The following is a 20,332-nucleotide window of genomic DNA, read 5'->3' on the forward strand; positions in this document are numbered from 1 at the left end:
GGAGGGAAAACCCCCACAAAAATCCTGAGGAATTTTTTTTTTTTTTTAAATATATTTTTATTGATTTCAGAGAGAGGAAGGGAGAGAGAGAGAGAGATAGAAACATCAGTGATGAGAGTCACTGATCGGCTGCCCCCTGCACGCCCCCGAATGGGGATTGAGCACTCAACCCGGGCATGTGCCCTGACCAGGAATCGAACCCCAATCGCCTGGATCCTAGGTTGACGCTCAACCACTGAGCCACGCCAGGCTGGGCCTGAGGAATTTTAAGTAGCTGTGCTCAGCAAAGTTCCAAATATACTAAGAATGTGGCAAATGCACACTGAGTCAGAGTACAACTACCTATCGACTGACCCTTTTCAACACTGTATGCAGTTCATCACCAGTTTATCAGTCACAGAACCCTGTTTGCCTGGTCTAAGGTAAGGCAATGAAGCAGATATAAAGAAAAGAAGTCAAAGTTCCAATACACATATTCAACACGATTGTCAAATCATCAACCACATGACTGGTGAACCCACCAGGGCAAAAGCTCTAGTGTGTGATCCTACGCTTTGGCTTGGGAAAGCAGCTGAAGTGCCTGTGGACCAGAGCCAGATAGGTCTTAAACACGCTTTCCTTCCTCCAGCGTCCTTCACATCTATCTCTCTAATCCCAATCCCAAACAGTACTAGGTCCAGATACCTATCATTTATACTCATTAAAGCCAGGGAGCCAGTTTCGTATCAAACATAAAACAGTTAAGTCCTTAATATATAGATTAGTGTGATTCACATATGAAAAAAAGTCATCACGTCACTCTAACATCCAAAACAGCCTTCCTCGAAAAACCAACAGAAATGAGAATCTGCAGTACCAGTGTGTCCTGGGCCTCGTTTTGAGCCCAAAGTTCTTGAGATAAGAAGCATTGTATTTTTGGGATTTTGACCCTGGGTTACGCACACTACATACAAATTAGCAGTAACAAACACAAAAGGAAAGTAGAAAAAATAAAGAAAAATGACTTTCTTTTTCTTACAGTGAAGAAAATGGCTCGTATACACACACATATGCACAGCCAAGTTGCCTAAGAGCTTTTGCAGGTTGGTATTGTCTTCTATTTCTATTTATTCTCTAATCTGTTCAAGAAAATTTCTAATCGTAACTCATATCCAAAAATAGAATGAAAAGAGTTATGCTACATAGAGTAGGGATGTAAAGGAAGAAAAGTTGGGAGAAAATCAATAGATGAATGCTACCAAAAAGGCAGCAGAAGGGAAGAGAATTTGCAACTGACTCCCATTTTCTGCTTTAATTCCTTACAATTGAAAATATCAAGGGTACAAAACTTTCTATTAAAATTTTTTAAAATAAAAGAGATGATTAACTGACAAGTAAAAACCCTATTCATATGTAGAACTGGATTTAAATTTCTGGTTTTGCTTCTTATTAGTAGGTGACCCTGGTCAAGTTATTTCAGTTTACTCTTATTTGTATAAAAGTTCATACTATTTGTACTAATTCTCAAGTTTCTTGAAAAGATTCAATGAAAGGGCAGATTAAAGGGCTTGGTAAAAAGTAAAGCACTATATAAATAGGTTGTTAAAGGTTAGACACCTAGTAAGTCAGAAGACCAATGTCCCACTTCTGCTTAGTATGAGATTTAACTTTAAAAAAAAATCTATGAAGTGGGGATGCTGTACATTGTTTCTATAGTAATAGTTTAGAATTTTAATAGATTTGCACATGCATTTAACAGCCTCAGTATTAATTCATAAGAAGCCTGTGATGAAAATGAAGGTTAAAAAAGACAGAAAGGGAAAATCATTTCAACGTGAACTTTATGTAATTAATGTTATGAGTTCCTACTATACACCAGACACTGTACCAGTACTGAGGCTATAAAGATGAATAAGACAGTTTCTGGTTTCAAGAACCTCCCAGTCCAGGCTCAGAATTACTAAACGGTCAAACAGAACCCAAGACCTTCAGAATCTTAGCCCAGTGCACTTTACATCACTTACCTATAAAAACCTTCTTGTGGATCAAATACTACTTATGGTAGAGAGAATTCCAAAGATAGCCTCCCAACACTCCAATCTCCTGGTTATTTACTTAAACACTAATCTAAGTGAGGATGGAACTGATTTCAAATATGTAATTAAAGTCCCAGGTCAATTGGTCATAAGATACATGGATAATTCAGCTGGGTCTGACCCAACCAAGTGGGCCCTTTAAAAGCTGATTGTATTCTTCATTTGGGAGCATTAAAGACAAGCCAGATTCAAAGGGTGAGAAGGAACTGATACACCATTGCTGGCTTTGAAGATGGAGGGGCTGGCTGTGTGAGAAGGCTGCAGGTAGCTTCTAGGAGCACAGTGGCCCTTGGGCCAACAGTCAGTCAGAAAATTGTGGACCTCAGAGCTACACCTGCAAGGAACTGAGTTCTGCCAACACCTGGAAGGAGCCCAGAAGCAAATTCTTCTCCAGTCTTCAGATAAAGGCCTGGTTCAGCCAACACCTTTGACTTCAGCCTTGTGAAACCCTAAACAGAGAACTTATCTGAGTCTAAACTAACTTCTAATCTACAGATCTGATATCTACAATTGAGTTGATAACTGGGTATTGTTATACCTCTAAGTTTGTGGTAATATGATATGCAGCAATAGAAAGCCAATACACTACTACACAGGTAAAGTATAAACTGCCAAAGTGGCATTATTGAATAAAAGTCACATTATTTCATTTTAAATAGCAAAGAACTGAAATTACATAATATATACCAGAAAACTTACTATACACACATTGCACACACAATAAAGAAGAGAAAACAAGTTCAGTTTATTAAAGAAAATAGCCTTTGTTTTATATTTTTGATGTCAACTTGATAGCTAGATTTGGCTTTAAATAAAAATAAAATTATTTTTAAAACAAATTTTATTATTTAAACCACACCTTTCACTTTTCCTCATTTTTTTTTTTTTTTTTTTTATTGTGGAAAAATATGCACAACATAAAATTTAATATCTTAACCATTTTCAAATGTATAGTTCACTGGCATTAAGTACATTCATAATGTTGTATGCATTACCACTATCCATAACTCTTTTCATCTTATAAAACTTAAACTCTGAACCCATTAAACATAATTCCCATTTTCCTTTTCCCCCAAGCCTTGGCAACCACCATTCTACTCTCTGTCTCTATGATTTTGACTACTCTAAATATCTGATATAAGTCAAATCATATAATATATGTCTTTTTGTGACTGGCTTATTTCACTTCGCCCAGTGACCTCAAGGCTCACCCATGTTGTACCATACTGCAGAATTTCCTTCCTTTTTAAGGCTAAATAATATTGCATATTGGAAGGTGAGTATTACTGGATAATGTTCAATACAATGAAATATCCATTCATTTGTTGGATGCATTTGGGCTGATTCCATGCTTTAGCTATTGTGAGTAATGCTTCTATGAACATGGATGTATAAATATCTCTTCCAGATTTCAGCAACTATTTTAGCATCTACAAGACTCAGCAAAAAGAGTTTGAGTTTATTGTAATATGCACTGAAACACAGATGCTGCTTTTAGGGTAGTCAGGTCAAATGAGGCTGGGAAAGGTCATGATTGAAGCAGCACGGTGCTCTGGAAAAAGCACAAGGAGGGTAGGCTAGGACTGAGTCCTGGTTTTGCCACTGGCTCTCTAGGTGATCTTGGCAATTCACTTCTATGAGTGCAGGTCTCTGGAAAATGGAAGGATTGCTTAGATCAACTTTGAAAAGTTTTTAGCTGTGACTCTGATTCCATAAATCTAACACTAAAATGGTTGATCATTACCTTGAGCTCCTCTTGCCAACTCAGAATCTTTTTTGGAAGAAATGTCATCAGGTGGATTAACGACAGAGGGCATTCCTGTCGTGGCATTTCTTCCTCAGGTTCTTCTTCCATGAAAGGTGATGGCAGTGACGATAACCTCCACAGATGTCCTTGGTTTTCAAATGGAAATCCACACCTTTAATTCCCAAGGACTAGGTATGGCACTAGGTATGGAGCCCACTGATGGTCATGCCTCAGACCTCGGTGTTGACTTTTCTTGGAAATGCCAGTCCCTCTTAGTGGCTTTCTTCCCATTGTCTGTGGGGCCACAACCAGCCTGTCACTGCTCTTGGCTGTATGTTTCTGCTGTCATGTGACAGAGGGCTTGTGCTTTTGGAAGATGGCCAAGGGGCAGGGAATCCAGTTTCCCTAATCATTTGAATAATGGTTGTTTTCCTTCACCAGTACTGCTGCGTTTCTCTTAGGCATCTTACATCCTTAATGTTCAAAGTACTGCCCACTGCCAATGGGAACCATGGGCATCACCTGGGAGCTTGTTGAGATGAAGAATTTGGAGGTTCTCACCCACCTTCTTCAGTGTGTTTTGTAGTTTTGCAGTCTACCTCCTTAGCCCTTCTTAAAGTTGTCAACTTTAAATGGCTCTGGCAGCTCTGACTCCTTGGCCCCTTTCCTTGTGGGTGTGCAGTTTATAGGAGATACTCCGGTGAGGTAGGGGTGTCTTGGAGGTGGGGCCTGGGACTGAGAAAGTCCTTCTGGCTAGCTCCTTTGAGAAATCATTGTCAAATCCAATGTCATAAAATTTCTTCCATATATTTTCTTCTAAGACTTTTATTTGAGCTCTTATGTTTAGGTCTTTGATCAATTTTGTGTTAATTTTTGTATATGGTACTAGGTAAGGGTCCAACTTCATTCTTTTGCACATGGATATACAGTTTTCCCAGCACCATCTGTTGAAAAGGGTGTCCTTTCTCCATCTTTTTGGCATCCTTCTCAAATTTCATCTGACCATATATGCATGGGTTTATTTCTGGGCTTTCTATTCTATTAGTCTATATGTCTGTATTTATGCTAGCACCACACTGTTTTGCTTACTGTAGCTTTGTAGTTTGAAATCAGGAAGTGTGACTCCCCTAGTTTTGTTCTTTTTAAAGGCTGTTTTGGCTACTCCAGGTCCCTTGAGATTCCATATGAATTTTAGGATAGGTTTTTCTATTTCTGCAAAAAATGTCATTTGGATTTTGATAGGGATTTTACTGAATCTGTAGGTTTCTTTGGGTACTGTTGACATTTAAACAATATTAAGTCTTCTAATCCATGAACATGGAATGTGTTTCCATTTAGTTATGCTATCTTTAATTTCTTTCAGCAATGTTTTATAATTTTCATTATATAAGTCTTCCACCTCCTTGATTAAAGTTTATTCCTATTTTATTCTTTCAGATGCCATTGTAAATGCTATTGCTTTTGTAATTTCCTCTTCTGATTGTTCACTGTTGTAGAGAAATGCAACTGTGTTTTTGTGTGTTGACTCTGTACTTGGCAACTTTACTAAATTCGTTTATTAGTTGCAACAGTATTTTTGTGGAATCTTAAGGGTTTTCTACACATACGATTGTCATCTTCAAAAAAGAATTAATTTTACTTCTTTCTTTCCAATTTGGATATTTTTATTTCTTTTTCTTAACTGCTCTGGCTAGAATTTTCAGTACTATGTTAAACAGAAGTGGTGAAAGCAGGCATCCTTGCCTTGTTCTTGACAAGGGCGGGGAACCTCTTCTCTGTCAAGGGTCATTTAGATATTTATAACACCATTTGAGGGCCATACAAATTATCAACTTAAGCTCCTAGATTTATTGAATTTTGAGTCCCACCTGCAGTTGCCTTGGCAGGGCCAGACCAAGTGATTTTAAAGGCCATATAAGGCCCTTAGGCCAGACGTTCCCCACCCGTTCAAGTTAGACAAATAGGAAAATAGATGTTTTTTATATAGACAGACTTTTATTCAACCGTTTAAACAGAAACTTCTTTGTATGTTTCATCAATTAAGGAATATGATGGCCATTTACCTCACTGTAAGAAAAGTGTGGCGGGTACCCTCAGTTTTTCTGACAATACTATTGGACTGCTACCGCTTTCTTACTCCTTACTTGCCCTATTCTCCCCTTTAAAAAGAAATGCAAAAGAACTTGGGGGATATTAAGATGTAAAAGTCTCATCTTAATTATCAAAGGGGTCATTACAGAAACTGAGAATATACTAAACACCTACTTCAACAGATGATATATATATATATGGAAAATTTACTCATATCAAAAGTTGTTCATGCATACTGGCACATAAAGCCTAGCTAAAGCCTAGCTAACAAAAATCAGTTCTCTTTTTCCCTTCACAACAAGGGTTACCAACACAATTTGGACTGGCCATCCTACTGTTCAATGAATAGTTTATGGGGAGAGGGGTTGTTGTTTGAATTTTTCCAAAGTATGTTTTGAATTGTGTTTATATGCACATATATACATATGAATACCCCTAGGCAAAACAATTGTCAAGTACAAAGTTACAACTGTAAAAAAAAATGGGAAAGCTGAGTTTGAATCTTTAATAAGTAAGCAGAACACAAGATTCCTAATTTTGTATTTCAAATAAATGACAGTAAAAATCACCAATTTATCTAAATTTAATCTGAGCAATCTATCCCTCAGAAAAATCAGTAAGTTATACAAAAGGAAACAAAGCAATCCGTGCCCCATTTATCCTATACTAAAGATCAGTAGTAGTCTAAAATATTAATTTTTTTCTGGATTTAGAAACCTGACACCTCACCACCCCAAAATTCCAAATACTTAATGATCACAGAAAGTCTAACACATAACTTAAGATTTGCAATAGAAATAGTGTGCGGCAGTGGAAAAGTTACTAAGCAAAAATCCTTTCACAATTAATTGGGACCATCATCAACAATTTAGAACAACTTCACAGCAAGTATGTGGGAAAGTTACCTTCTTGACATTAACATACAGACTTCTAAAATTAGCTCTAAAGTATTCTTAAGAAATTCTTAGGAAAGTAGTCCTAAAACTTATATAAAAGACAACTAATATTTAAAGAGTAAAGCATCATACAGTTGAATTATTTATAAGAGAAAAGGTCAAGAAGCTCTACGAGATAATCTCTAGTTGGAACCATCCAAAGTGATGTCTAATGTTTGCTGGACTCTCTCATTTGAAGAAATTATTTTTATGTAAATGCTATCCTTAACAGATAGTAGAAAATCATAAGATTTCTTTAGAGTATTAAAAGAAGCTAGGACAACCGCTCATTTAAAAATGAGTTTTTCTAAAAATAAATAAATAAATAAATAAATAAATACTAAGGGGATGGTCATGAAATTAAGACTTGGAAATGGATGAAATGGATGGTTCTTTAGGAAAACATTTCCATTATCCTAAATCACTTTAAATATTATTATGTTGAAAGCAAGACAACAGATACAGGTCATATTCACGGTAGCTGACTTTCAGGAGTGACAGGAGAGAAATACTTGGTTTATTAAAAATTCTTAATAGGAAACCTACATTAATTGGCACACACATCTAAATTTGAGTAAAAAGAATAGTTCCTATTTAAAATTAAACTTTTAGGCAGTATCTTAGAGGTACCAAAGAAAGATGAAATACCTAGTAGTATGTTAGAAAAAGACATTTTATAATAGGTAACTCCATAGCCAGTTGAAAGGTAATTTTGGTCGACTTTATTTTACATTAGGTAAAAAAAAAATTTCTAGTTTTTTCTACTTCCATTCCTAATATCCATTACTTAAATCTCTTCTGTATAAGTTATTTCAACTCTAAGTCCCTTGCCAGACAGCTGGCATGGAGGCATCTTGGACCTCAAAAGGCTCCAAGCAGAGTAACTAGTGCCACATGCATATTACTTTTTAAAAAACATTTATCTTTATTGTTGAAAGTATGACAAGTACCCTCTTAGCCCCCATTGATTCCCTCCACACTGCACCCCTCCCCCCAGCCTTCACCACACTATTGTCTGCGTCCACGGGTTATGCATAAATGCATATAAGTTTTTAGGTTTTCTCCCCATCCACCCATCCCTGCATTCCAATTGAGATCCCTCAGTCTGTTCCATGCTTCTATGTCTCTGGATCTATTTTGTTCATTGGTTTATTTTGTTCATTAAATTCCACATGAGTAAGATCATGTGATACTTGTTCTTCTCTGACTGGCTTATTTCGCTTAGCATAATACCCGACAGGTTCTACCATGTTGTCTCAAAGGGTAAGGGATCTTTCATTTTTACAGTTGCATAGTATAAATGTCCAAGAAGATGCTTGATGATTTCAAACTTATTGAACTTGTAGAGACTTGTTTTGTGTCCTAATGTGGTCTATCTTTGAGAATGTCCCATGCACACTTGAGGAGAATGCATATTCTGCAGTTTTGGGGTGCAATGTTCTGTAAATGTCAATTAAATCAATCTGATCAAGTGTGTCATTTAGAATTACTGTTTCCTTGTTTTTTTGTCTGGTAGATCTATCCAGTAAAGTCAGTGGGGTGTTGAAGTCCCCAACTGTGACTCTACTGCTGTTGATCCCTCCTTTAAAGTCCTCCAGAAGTTTGTTTTTTTTTTTCATGCTGCGTGAGTCTTTTGTTCTGAGGTGGGTCTCTTGTAGACAGCATGTATTTGGGTCATGTTTTCTTATCCATTCAGCTACCCTATGTCCTTTGATTGGGGAACTTAATTCATTTATATTTAAGGTTATTATTGATAGGTACTTATCTACTGCCATTTTATTTCTTTATGTCTATGTTTCTGTACTTCAACTTATTACAGCAGTCCCTTTAACATTTCCTGCAATACTGGTTTGGTGGTGATAAACTCCTTTAGCCTTTTTTTGTCTGGGAAGCTCTTTATTTCGCCATTTTGAATAATACCCTTGCTGGATATAGTCTTGATTTCAGATACCTGTTTTGCATTACCTTGAATACTTCATACCATTCCCTCCCGGCCTGTAGAGTTTCTGATGAGCAATCAGCTGACAGCCTTATGAGAGCTCCTTTGTAGGTAACAGCTTGCTTTTCTCTTCCTACCTTTAAGATTCTCTGTCTTGAATTCTTGGCATTTTAACTATGATGTGCCTGGGCGTGGGCCTCTCTGGGTTCTTCTTGCTTGGGACTCTCTCCTGAACTTGTGTCTTTGCCTTCACAAGGTTAGGGAAGTTTTCTGCCATTATTTTTTCAAACAGGTTCTCTAACCCTAGCTTACTTTCTACATCTTCTGGCATTCCTATGATACATATTTTGTTACATTTCATGTTGTCCCAGAGTGCCCTTAAACTGCCCTCCTGTTTCTTGTTTTTGTTGGTTTTTTTTTTTTTTGGTTCCAAGTGATTTTTTTCTACCTTGTCTTCTAGTTTGCTAATCCAATCCTCAGCTTCACCTATCTGTTTATTCCTTCCAATGCTTTTCTTATTTCTACTATGTTATTCTTAATTTCCTTCATAGTATCCATATCTTTTCTCATGCTGTTGAACATCCTTATGATCAGTATTCCGAACTCTGTATCTGATAGATTGCTTATCTCCATTTCAGTTAGCTCTTCTTCTGGAGAATTCTTTTGTTCTTTCATTTGAGGCTTTTTTGTCTCCCCATTTTGGCTGCCTATTTGGGTTGTCTCTATGTATTTGGTGGATCTCTCCCAGTCTTTTGGATGGTCTTTGGTACAGACTAATGTCAGACGCTGTTTGTGACTGGCCTGGAGTAGCCTGTTTGAAGTTTTCCTCATGTCACAGCTTGTGGTTTCCTCTGCTGGGGCTGGGTGTGTTTGGACAGGACCAAGATGAGTGCCAAGGTCCGCTTTTCCAAGCCCTGGGTCCAGAAGCAAATCAGGCAAAGACTCAAAGCACCCAGAGGCTGTTATTCAGTCTCTTAATGAGCTTCAGGCTGTAGAAACTCCACAGGGTGGGGCGAGAGGTTTTTACCAGGTGGGGCAATTGCTTCTCAACCCCTATCCCCAGGCAAAAGCTGTCAGGTAAGGTAAATGTCTGCCCGAGAAAGATATCTTCTGCCTTTTGGGGAAATGACTCAACACAGGAATCCAGGTGGCTGCTCTCTTAGCGCTACTCCCCAAAGCCAGCAATCCCAGACTCTCCTCACAATGCTCCAGTCCACTGTGCCCTCCCTCTGCTGGAGCCCAAGGTGAGTGACTACACAGGAAACTTTGTGCTTTAAGAAGGTGCCTGCATTTCCAGCCATCTCTCCCTGGCAGACAGAAACCTGGCTGCTTTTCACAGCCAGATCATATGTGGTTTCCTTTCTTTCAGGTGCTTTGGGCTGGGAAGCCCAGCTTGGAGTTTAGGCCCCAGAGTTCTCAGTGAGAACTCTCCATAGCTGAGATATCCCTCAGGACCTTCAGCTGCTGCCTGTGGGAGCCTAGCCAGCCCTCTCATGCCTCCATATTTCCTTCTAGTATCTATGCAGTCTCCACTTTTCGTCCTTGGTTATGAGAGTGCTCTCCAGCTAGTGATCAGTTGCAGGTGATTATTCAGGATGGTTTTTCTGTATTTTAGTTGTAATTCCAGTTGGTCCTGGAAGTGTGTTACAGTGTAGCTTCCACTCAATCTGCCGCTATCTTGGAATCTAGTTCCAACTTTATTGTGTCCTGTAGTACATTCTTAATAAACATTTGAATAAGCCATTCATATGGCATTCAATGGATTAAACATAAAGTGAATTTTCATATTCTCTGTTTCTCCTTTCCATCTTATATGGAACATGTCAAAGACCATGCTCATTTTTGCTTACTACAGTATTTCCCTGGCACAGAATACGTTTTCAATAAGTGTTTGGAGGCTGCATGAAATTTTCCTATAGTTTGAACAACTGGGCCATAGTATAGTGGTCCATCTGAAAGTGGTCATCAGAACGTTTTTTTTACTTATTAACAAGAGCAACACAACAGACGGTAGGAAATGCAATAACCCAAATTAATAGCTTGATTGATAAGCATAATGTAGAAGAGTGAACAAGTATAGGAAAGAGACTAAAAAAAGTCTTTTAGTATTTCAACCACGAATGCAATAGAATTTTAGCAGATTTTCTCTGATTCAATCAGGATCCTGGCATGGTGCCATCACTGAGTGTACTGATTGGAGGCATGGCAATTTTTTTGTTTTAAAAAGTGCTATTATTAAAACTGACTAGAAAAAAATACATAGTATTCCTCCCAATTTCTTTGATAATTACCAATTGACTATATATACTTAACCAGTAGGGCCTAAATGTTTTTTTTTATAAGTGTATGAGATGCTATCATTTTCTAACACATTTCTGGCACATAATGGGTAATAAAAAAAGTTTATGACTGACTGAATGAAATAACTAAAAAGAGCCATTTTTACTTATCATTAAAAATGCAGGTATAATTTTTAGCATGTAGCCATGAGGGTCTTTAGGGTATAAAAAGAATATTTCTGCCAGAAGCAGAATTCTTTATTCATAGAGTTAAACTAAAGCAGAAGTGTTAAAGATAGTATTTTAAGATAACTTTCTATGGTTGATTGTCTTTCCTACTGATAGACAGGGTCCAATTCCTCTTTCTTTGAATCTTGACTGGCTTTATTGACATCATTAAAAGACAATGGTGGAAATGACATCCTGGGACTTCTGATCCCAGTCAAAAGAGACCTTGCAGCTGTGCTTGGCTCCTTGAACATTCTTTCTGGGACCTCTGAGTCACCATAATAAGTCTGACTTCCCTGAGGCCTACGTGCTGTAGGGACTATAGGTAGGTGTTCCCAGTTTTAGCTAGACTACATTCCAGACATTCGCACCAAAGTGCCAGAAACGCAAGTGAAACAGCTTTGGATCTTCCAGGCCAGCCCATCCACCAGTTAAATACTAGTGAGGGCCTTTTTTCTGACTCCTTGTACAATAGAAACTGCACTCAGCCAAGCCCTGTTCTATTTTCCAACTCACAAATCATGAGATATTAAAAAATAAAACAAATAGAGTGCTAGTAAGTTGCTGGCCCTTTGCCGGAACACTCAGAAGTAAGTACTATAAGTACTACTTGAAACAGTTTTTACCTATCTTGCATCAGCTGACCAACTCCTCAGTTTCCTTCTATACCTGGAATTAAAGCCTTCTCAGTGGTTAATTAGTTCTAGTCATCATATACCTGTAGCATCAAAAGCCTTAAGAGACTTTTTTGTTCTCCCCAATCTTTTTTCTCAGGCAAGGTTGAGTGCTTCCCCTGAAGGCTGTTTTTGCCAAAAGAGCTCTGCAGTTTCCACCTCTCTGTTCTTCTATAAGAGCTCTGAGGTTAAATTCTGAACTCTCATAATACTGGTAAGGTGCAGAATGGAATGAAAAAGTAGAAAGCTAATAAAAAAGTATTGGCCACATAGAAATAAAAAGAATTATATTACATGATACAAGCAAATCAAAGAGCTAGACTTAATAAGCTAGTCCAGATGGTTCAAAAACCAGCTGATAAGCATGTCTCAATGGGTCAACTTATCCTTTTAGAATTCTGAAAGTGATTTTTGTATGAAGAGGATAATTATATATTAAATATTCAGTATTTGTATCCAGAGAGAAAAATTCTGTTTACCTGAAAATCAATATTGTTGTCAATACAATGTTCATTCTTCTCTGCCAAAATCTTCCCATAGTTCTCTGATTTGGTAAGATTTTCAACTCTGTTTGTATCTTTCACTTCTGCCTCCAAATCCTTCATTGTTTCAGTTTCATTTTTTACAGTAACAGTATCAGACATCCTCATCAGCAAAGGTTATTATAGAATTCTACAGGGAACTTGAAGCCTTAGGAAAAAAGAAAAAAAATTGATTTAGCCCAAAACATTTCTTATATTCAGTTACCACATAATATTGACTAAGTACTTTCTGTGTTCCAGAAACAATGCTGAGTATACCCAGATAGAAGCAAAATTGTGGGTTTCAAAGAATATACAGTTTAGTGGTAGGCCAGTTAAAATTAAAGGAAAAATAATAATACAATGAGATAAGAACTACAATAAGGGTTTGAGGTGATTTTCATGCACAGACCACTTGTGAAAGTTCTTAAGAAACGTGAGCCATATTGAGATAGGAGGCAATGGCTGGGGTATGATAAATGTATATTTAGACACATTAGAATTTTTCTATAAAGGGACATTATAAATATCATCTTGTGAGAAAAATATTTTCCTATCATAGCTTGTATCGAGATTTCTAAAATTCCAAATTTCTTAAATTACCCTGCAATTCCAAAAGGAAATAATTTAAAAAATAAACAGCCATATTTTATACAAACCACAGTTGCACATATGGATTAATTAACTGTTTGGCTTTATGAATCAAGCATTTAAAACTCTCCTGACTTATGTGATTCAATGCCAAACAACACATATTACAAGACAGTCTAGTATATGGTCTCCCTAGGAGAGCAAATACATAAGATGCTGATATATTTCATGTTTTTAGTGAGTTTAAGAAAACACTGGGGACTTTACATTGACTATCAAATAGAAATGTATCAGAGATAGCTGTCATTTTAGAAAAATGTGAACTTGAAGAGAAGTTGATGTTAACAACTTTTTCTTTCTAGCTTTATAATCATGTGTAAGTCTAAGGTATGTGACATGATGATCTGACACAAGTATGTATTGCTAAATGATTACCATAATCCATCACCTTACATAATTATAATTTTTTGTGTGGTGAGAACAAGGACAACTTATTTTGAAATGCATCAAAAAAATTAAGATACACTAACAGCTAGAAAGAGGAATGGATATAGATGGACAGGTACAGGTTAAAGTAAGTATGATAAAATGTTAATGGTAGAATCAAGGAGTGGTTTTATGGTTGCTCACTGTAAAATTTTTTCAACTTTTTTGTATTTAAGAAAATCCCATGATAAAACCTTGAGAGGGCAAATACATCTGAAAAGTTTTTAAAAAGAGAGAGAGAAATAAATTCTAAAGTCACAGGTAGACTCGAGTGAATAAAGAACAAATCTTCCTTGGTCATATTCTGTTACCAAGGTTAACTGTTTCATTCTTAAAACAATAAGCTAACTAAGGAGGAAAAGGTTACCTAAAATACCCTGGCTCCTTGCTTTTTATATGTAAGATTTTAAAAGAAAATGGGGTGTTTTTCTCAAGTGACAGGAGAGGTTACCTGATGTGTTCTGTGGATTTTGGATTGTGGTGTCCCACAAAAATAAAATAAAATAATCCAAGGTTCTTTTTCACAGTTGTCAGCCAGGATGTCAATTGTATTGAACCATCTGGAATCTGGCAGGAGGAGTCCCATGTCCTTGTCACCACTGTAGATTCCTGGACTGAAATAAACTGTCGTGGATCAAATATATCATACCTTTCAGCAGCCTAAAATGAAAAGAAAACATTTTAACAAAATAGCCCAGTAAAATGGATCACTGTACAGCAATTTGAAAATTAAAGACATTACTGTTGGTGATTTTATTTTCTTGTCCTAAACAAGAGTCAGAAGGCTTAGTTTCAACTAATTTTGACATGTATTGGTTCTGTGAGCCTGAGTAAGTCACAGAGGCCACCTAGAGAGTATACCAGTGCCCGGCCGGGCGTGGCTCAGTGGTTGAGCATCGACCCAGGATGCAGGCGATCGGGGTTTGATTCCCGGTCAGGGCACATGCCCGGATTGCGGGCTCGATCCCCAGTTGGGGGCGTGCAGGAGGCAGCCAGTCAATGACTCTCTCATCATTGATGTTTCTATCTCTCTCTCTCCCTCTCCCTGAAATCAATAAAGATATATTTAAAAAAAAAAAAAAAAAAAGAGTATACCAATAAAAGCAGAAGGGAGAAGAAAGTAGGTAACTAACATATAATAAGTATCTAGTATGTGGTCAGTGTTGTAGGGCAGATACTATCTTCACTTACAGATAAGGAAAAAAAAAAAGGTTTGCCCAAGATCACAACCAGGATCATCTGACACCAAGAACCATGACTTTCAGAGTTTTATTCCAGAGCTACAACTCCTTAGACTTAAAAAAAGACTGTAATTTTGAATAATAATCACACTCGAGATTTTCAAAAGAACATAGGTCTATAATAAGCCATTTAACATTTTCAAAGAAACCCACATTGTTAAAAGCAAATGTTTCTAAAGGATGGAACGACTATTTTTAAAGACATGTGAAAGATCAATGCCAAAACTCTCTGTGTCATCCACTCCACCCAACCCATGTCTAATTTTCATTCTGGAATGTAAAGCTCTTTTTAATTAAAGTATAGTTGACATACAGTATTATATTAGTTTCAGGTGTACAACAGTGACTTGACAATTATATATCTTACAGTGATCACGAAAAGTCCAATATTCATCAGTCACCATACAAAGTTACTGTGATATTACTGACTGCATTCCCTATGCTGTACTTTACATCCCCATGACCTATTTATACGTTTGTACTGATAGTTTTTCTGTATCTATGAGCCTGTTTAGTTTTTTAGATTCCACATATAAGTGAAATGATACAGTGTTTGTCTTTTCCTGACTTATTTAACTTAGCATAATACTCTCTAGGTCTATCCATGTTGTTGCAATGGCGAGATTTCATTCTTTTTTCATGGCTGAGTAATATTCCAGTGGGTGTGTGAATGTGTATACGCATGCACACATTCCAACAGATCCCTGTACACACACACACACACACACACACACACACACACACACACACACAGGGTGGGTAAAAGTAGGTTTACAGTTGTGAGTACGAGAAACAGAGTTTATTATTATATTATTTATCAGTTATTGTATTATTTTCCATACGAACTGTAAACCTACTTATCTTACTCTGTATATATATCCACTTCTTCTTTATCCACTTGTTATTGATGAACACCTAGGTTGTTTCCATATCTTTGCTATTGTATGTAATGCTGCAGTGAACATAGAGGTGTGTATATCTTTTTGAATTAGTGTTTCATTTTCTTCAGATAAGCACTCAAAGTAGAATTGCCGGCTCCATCTTTGTCTCATTAGTTTTTGTTTTAAACTATATTTTGTCTGATATAACTATTGCCTTCCTGGGGTTTTTTTTTTGGGGGGGTGGGTGGGTTCCATTTTCATGAAGTATCTTTTTCCATCCCTTTACTTCAAATCCGTGTGTGTTCTTAGATCTCAGGTGGGTCTCGTACAGGTAGCATATGTAAGAGTCTTATTTTCAAATACATTCAGTGACTCTATGTCTTTTGAATGAAGCACTTACTCTATTTACATTTAAAGTAATTATTGAGTCCTAGGCGATTTGACTCAGTCGTTAGAGTGTCAGCCATGGACTGACGGGTCCTGGGTTCGATTCTGGCAAAGGGCACATATCTTGGTTGCAGGCTTGATTCCCAGCCCCAGTTGGGGTGAGTGCAGGAGGCAACCAATCAATGTGTCTCTCTCACACTGATGTTTCTCCCCCCACCCCACCTTCCATTCTCTCTGAAAAGCAATGGAAGAAATATCCTTAGGTGAGGATTAAAAACATAAAAAAATAAAATAATTACTGGTAGGTATGTACTTATTGCTATTTTAGTTGTTTTCACACTAGATTTATAAATGGTTGGTGTACTATCTTCACTATATGTTTGCCTTTATTAGTGAGATTTTTATTTTATTTTATTTCACAAAGACAGTGCGTTGTTCTTCCCTTATGGCTACCTGGTTATCCAATGTCAATGTCATTTAGTTAGAGGGACACAATGCTTCCCTTAGAGGAAAAAAAAATTAAGCAGGCACTTTTATAAAATAAACCAAATTCACAAGAACAATATACATCAGCTTCTCCTATGGTTATAATGACACAACCAATTGGTCAAAGGCCTCTCGAGAAGGACAAGGAAAACTGTTCATGCTTTATTTAGAAATAGTAGAAATACACATTCTCAATTAATCACTTGTCAGTTACTTAAATGAGAATACAGCACCAACATTTGAAAATGCTAAATCTCTATGTGATTTATAAACAGTTATTGTCATCCAACAAAAATTTACTGAGTAACTCGAGAGTTTAATATAGCTGCAATACAGAGCAAAAGAAAAAGAACTACCTTGACCTGAAAGAGTTTTTTGTTAAACCCCGAAGAGGAGGTTAATAATGACATTTACCAACAAGTGCACAAAATAATTTTAAGAGGATATTTAAAGAGAGGGAGAAAGACTTCCTGGTAAGTTGAAGAATGGAAGGAAATAAAATTTTAATGGAGTCCTATAAGACTATGAGACAAATAATGTTTAGGGAAAAAGTTCTATGAAAGGTAAGGTTTTATACAAATATGTTGCATTCTGAGTGGAGAAATAGGGAACATAGAACAAAGAAGCCCATTTAATAGAAATAGAATGTATGAACTGGGGGTGAAGACAAAAAAATTTGATGATACCTAGAGGTAGCAAGGGCATGGAGAATGGGAATTTTCAAACACTTGAGTTCATTTTAGTAAACAATTTATGATATTGAATGAAGTTTAAATTCCTCAAGTCCTAGGGATCTACATTTCCACTTCTGGACCTATACAGTAAAGAGACTCACGTGCATGAGGAGACATGTACAAAAATATTCACTGCATTGTCTTATTTAAAAGCAAACGGGGAGACTAAAATGTCTAACAGAGAAACTGATTTTAAGAAAATCATAATTGTGGTGTATTCATATTGCACAATATAAAACAATTAAAATACATGAACTAAAGCTATATTAAAAAGATCCCCCCAAAAATGTTAGACTGTTTAGTGAAAAAGAAGAATGACCTCTATAATACAATGCAACTTATGTAAAAAATTAAAAACCACACAAGCATAATAGATAGAAAGGATAGACTCCTATTTCATGTTAGTAATTATCTCTAGAGAGGGCAAAGGAGGATTTTAGGTGAGATAAAAAGGGATTTCGATGATGGCTTTATTATTTTATTTCTTAAAAAAAATCTGTAGCAAATTTAAGAAACGGTTAGCATCTGCTAATTTGGAGTAGTAAGTACTGAATGTTTTTTATAATGGTCCTTTTCCTGGTCTTAATATTTTCATTAATGTCCTAAAAACAAACAATAGGAAAATAGCATCAAAGGGTGGCTATATTTGAAACTGAGAAGTTTAGTCTTGATCTCATGAGGGATGTGAAAGCCCAAATAAGAGAGAACTATTTTAAGAGAAGCCATGGAGAATTATTTTAGCTACAATACAGATAAACTGTTCTAGCAGGTAAAATGTTATTAGAGCTGTGATGGAAAATGACTAGAGTTTAACAAAGGATTAGAGGTGAAGGCTGAAAAGGAAAAAAGAGATTTCGTTCATTCTAATCTTTTGATTAGAAACTATGTGCTAAGCACTGCTCTAAGTGCTGATACAGTAGTGAATCCGGCAGACAGGATCCCAGTCCTCAAGGTGCTTACGTTCTACTGCAGACAAAGAAGATAATTACTGATTATGACATGTACTTTAAAACCAATAATATTAATAGCAAACTCTTAAATAGCTACTTATTATTCACAAAGCACTATTCCCAATGCTTTAATTGTATTAATTCATTTAATCTTCATAAATGGTCTTATTATCCCCATTTTACAAATGAGGAAACTGAGGTAGAGAAAGATTAGCAGTTTGCCCAAGATTACAAGAATGGTAATTGGTAGAGTTAGGATTTGAATTTAGGTAGTCTGGCTCCAGGACCTTGCTAATATTTATGCCACTACCTATATATACTGCCACTAAAAATGAAGAGGTTAATATAACAGAAAGTAACTAATTGGGGGAAGCTAACGACACAGGAGTGGTCAGGGATAAGGCTAGGGCTGTGATAGCTGGAGTAGTTATGACAGGACACAGTAAAGCTGTAGGTGGTGCTTACTACTCATTAACATAAGAAATATCTGAGGAGGAAAAAGAGGATTTGGTGCAGAACAATGTCTGTTTTGTACACAGGAATTTAAAGTGCGTTCAGGACATTCAGTTGGAGAAATCTGACAAGGAATTAGATGACTTGGAGCTAAGGAGAGAAGGCAGGATTGGTGCTATTTCTTTGGGTAGAATCACTATATAGATGGAAACTTTGAATTATCAACATAGATGAAGTTGCCCGTGAGTCACTGAGTATAAAAAGTGTCTTGGGATAGAATTTCTAGGGAACACCAAACCCTTAACAGATGAGGAGGGAGGTGGAGGACCAAAAAGATCTACTGAATTTGGCAACAAGGGTAGCAAGAGATGCGGAGCTGGGGCAAATACACAGGCCAGAGAGGAGCCAGTAGAGAACAGGGGGACAGGCAGGCCATTCAAGAGTGAAAAAGTGTGAGTATGAGAAGGAATATCTGAAGTGGAAAGAACTGAGAAAATGGGGACAGAAGCACAAGTGGAAGGATAAGCCTTTAAAATGTTTATTGTCACCCGGTCGGGTGTGGCTCAGCGGTTGAGCGTCGACCTAGGATCCAGGTGATCAGGGTTCAATTCCCGGTCAGGGCACACGCCCGGGTTGCAGGCTCAATCAATGACTCTCTCATCATTGATGTTTCTGTCTCTCTCTCTCCCTCTCCTTTCCTCTCTCTGAAATCAATAAAGATATATTAAAAAATAAAAATAAAAAAATGTTTATTGTCCTCAGAAACTAAAGGGAATGTGGCAGGAAACAGAGGAAATTCATATCTAATGTGCTCTTTTTATATTTTATTTTACCCAGAATATTATCTGCTAGAAGTGAGGAAGATGGGGTGGCTGTGGGGCTTGGGGAGAACAGTGGGTGGGGATAAACACTGGAGTGAGTCTCTAAGGGGAGGCTCATGACAGCTGACACCAACATCTTGTTTAGGAGAAGTCCATTGGGGGAGAAGTCTGTAGACTGTAAGACTGGAGGTCTCTGCAATTCTTTAACTGAGGTAGGTGCAATGGGAGTAATTTACCTATGACAGCTCAGGTACTACTTGGCCTTAGAACAGGCTGAATGTCCTTTCACAGCTATTTCCAGATTTGACTTTACATCACTATGTGGTACAGTGCTTAAAAAGCCTAATAACACCAAATCAAAATGTAAAAAGTTGGAAATTAGGAATGATAGCGTACTAAAATAACTCCACATATATCTTCATGTAGCAGAGGGCCTAGTTTGAGCCAAAGCAGAAGCTAAAGAAAGTGTTTTCATTAGACAACCAAAACTGGAGAAGTGGAAAGCACATAGCTCACGGTGTTCAGGCAATCAAGCTCAGCATAAAAGATTCTAGTCAATATGGTACCCTGAAGACTAATGATGTTGTAGCTCTAGGAGACAAAACCTTTGACAGGGATATGGGCAAATTTATGGCAAGTGCTAGCAAAAGTGGCAGTGGGCCAGAGAACAATGAAACTGGAAGAGCATGAAAGGGCTGTTCATAAGCTCACGGGAGAGACCTTGGAGAATCCTGGGATAACTTGGTGAGATTCTAAAGGTATTTAGATAATAGCAGATGAAGGCAAGAGACAATGAAATAAAGAAAGGGCCAT

The 20,332-nt window shown here is 37.1% G+C and overlaps 1 protein-coding gene across 4 annotated transcripts in view; it reads right to left on the minus strand.

Moving 5' to 3' along the window:
* The window catches only part of R3HDM1 (R3H domain containing 1), a 108,934-nt gene extending 94,826 nt beyond the window's left edge, over nt 1-14,108 (minus strand). For all 4 annotated transcript variants that reach the window (XM_087819879.1, XM_087819878.1, XM_087819877.1 and 1 more), the window contains exons 1-2: nt 14,018-14,108; nt 12,448-12,658 (exon numbers count right to left, since the gene is read on the minus strand). In XM_087819879.1, coding sequence (XP_087676005.1) covers nt 12,448-12,618 — 171 coding nt within the window. In that variant the 5' untranslated portion in view covers nt 12,619-12,658; nt 14,018-14,108. The remainder of the gene's footprint in view (nt 1-12,447; nt 12,659-14,017) is intronic.
* Between the last annotated feature and the right edge of the window lie 6,224 nt (nt 14,109-20,332).

Source organism: Miniopterus natalensis, chromosome 8 (assembly GCF_054644295.1).
Source record: "Miniopterus natalensis isolate mMinNat1 chromosome 8, mMinNat1.hap1, whole genome shotgun sequence".
NCBI classification, from domain to species: Eukaryota; Metazoa; Chordata; class Mammalia; order Chiroptera; family Miniopteridae; genus Miniopterus; species Miniopterus natalensis.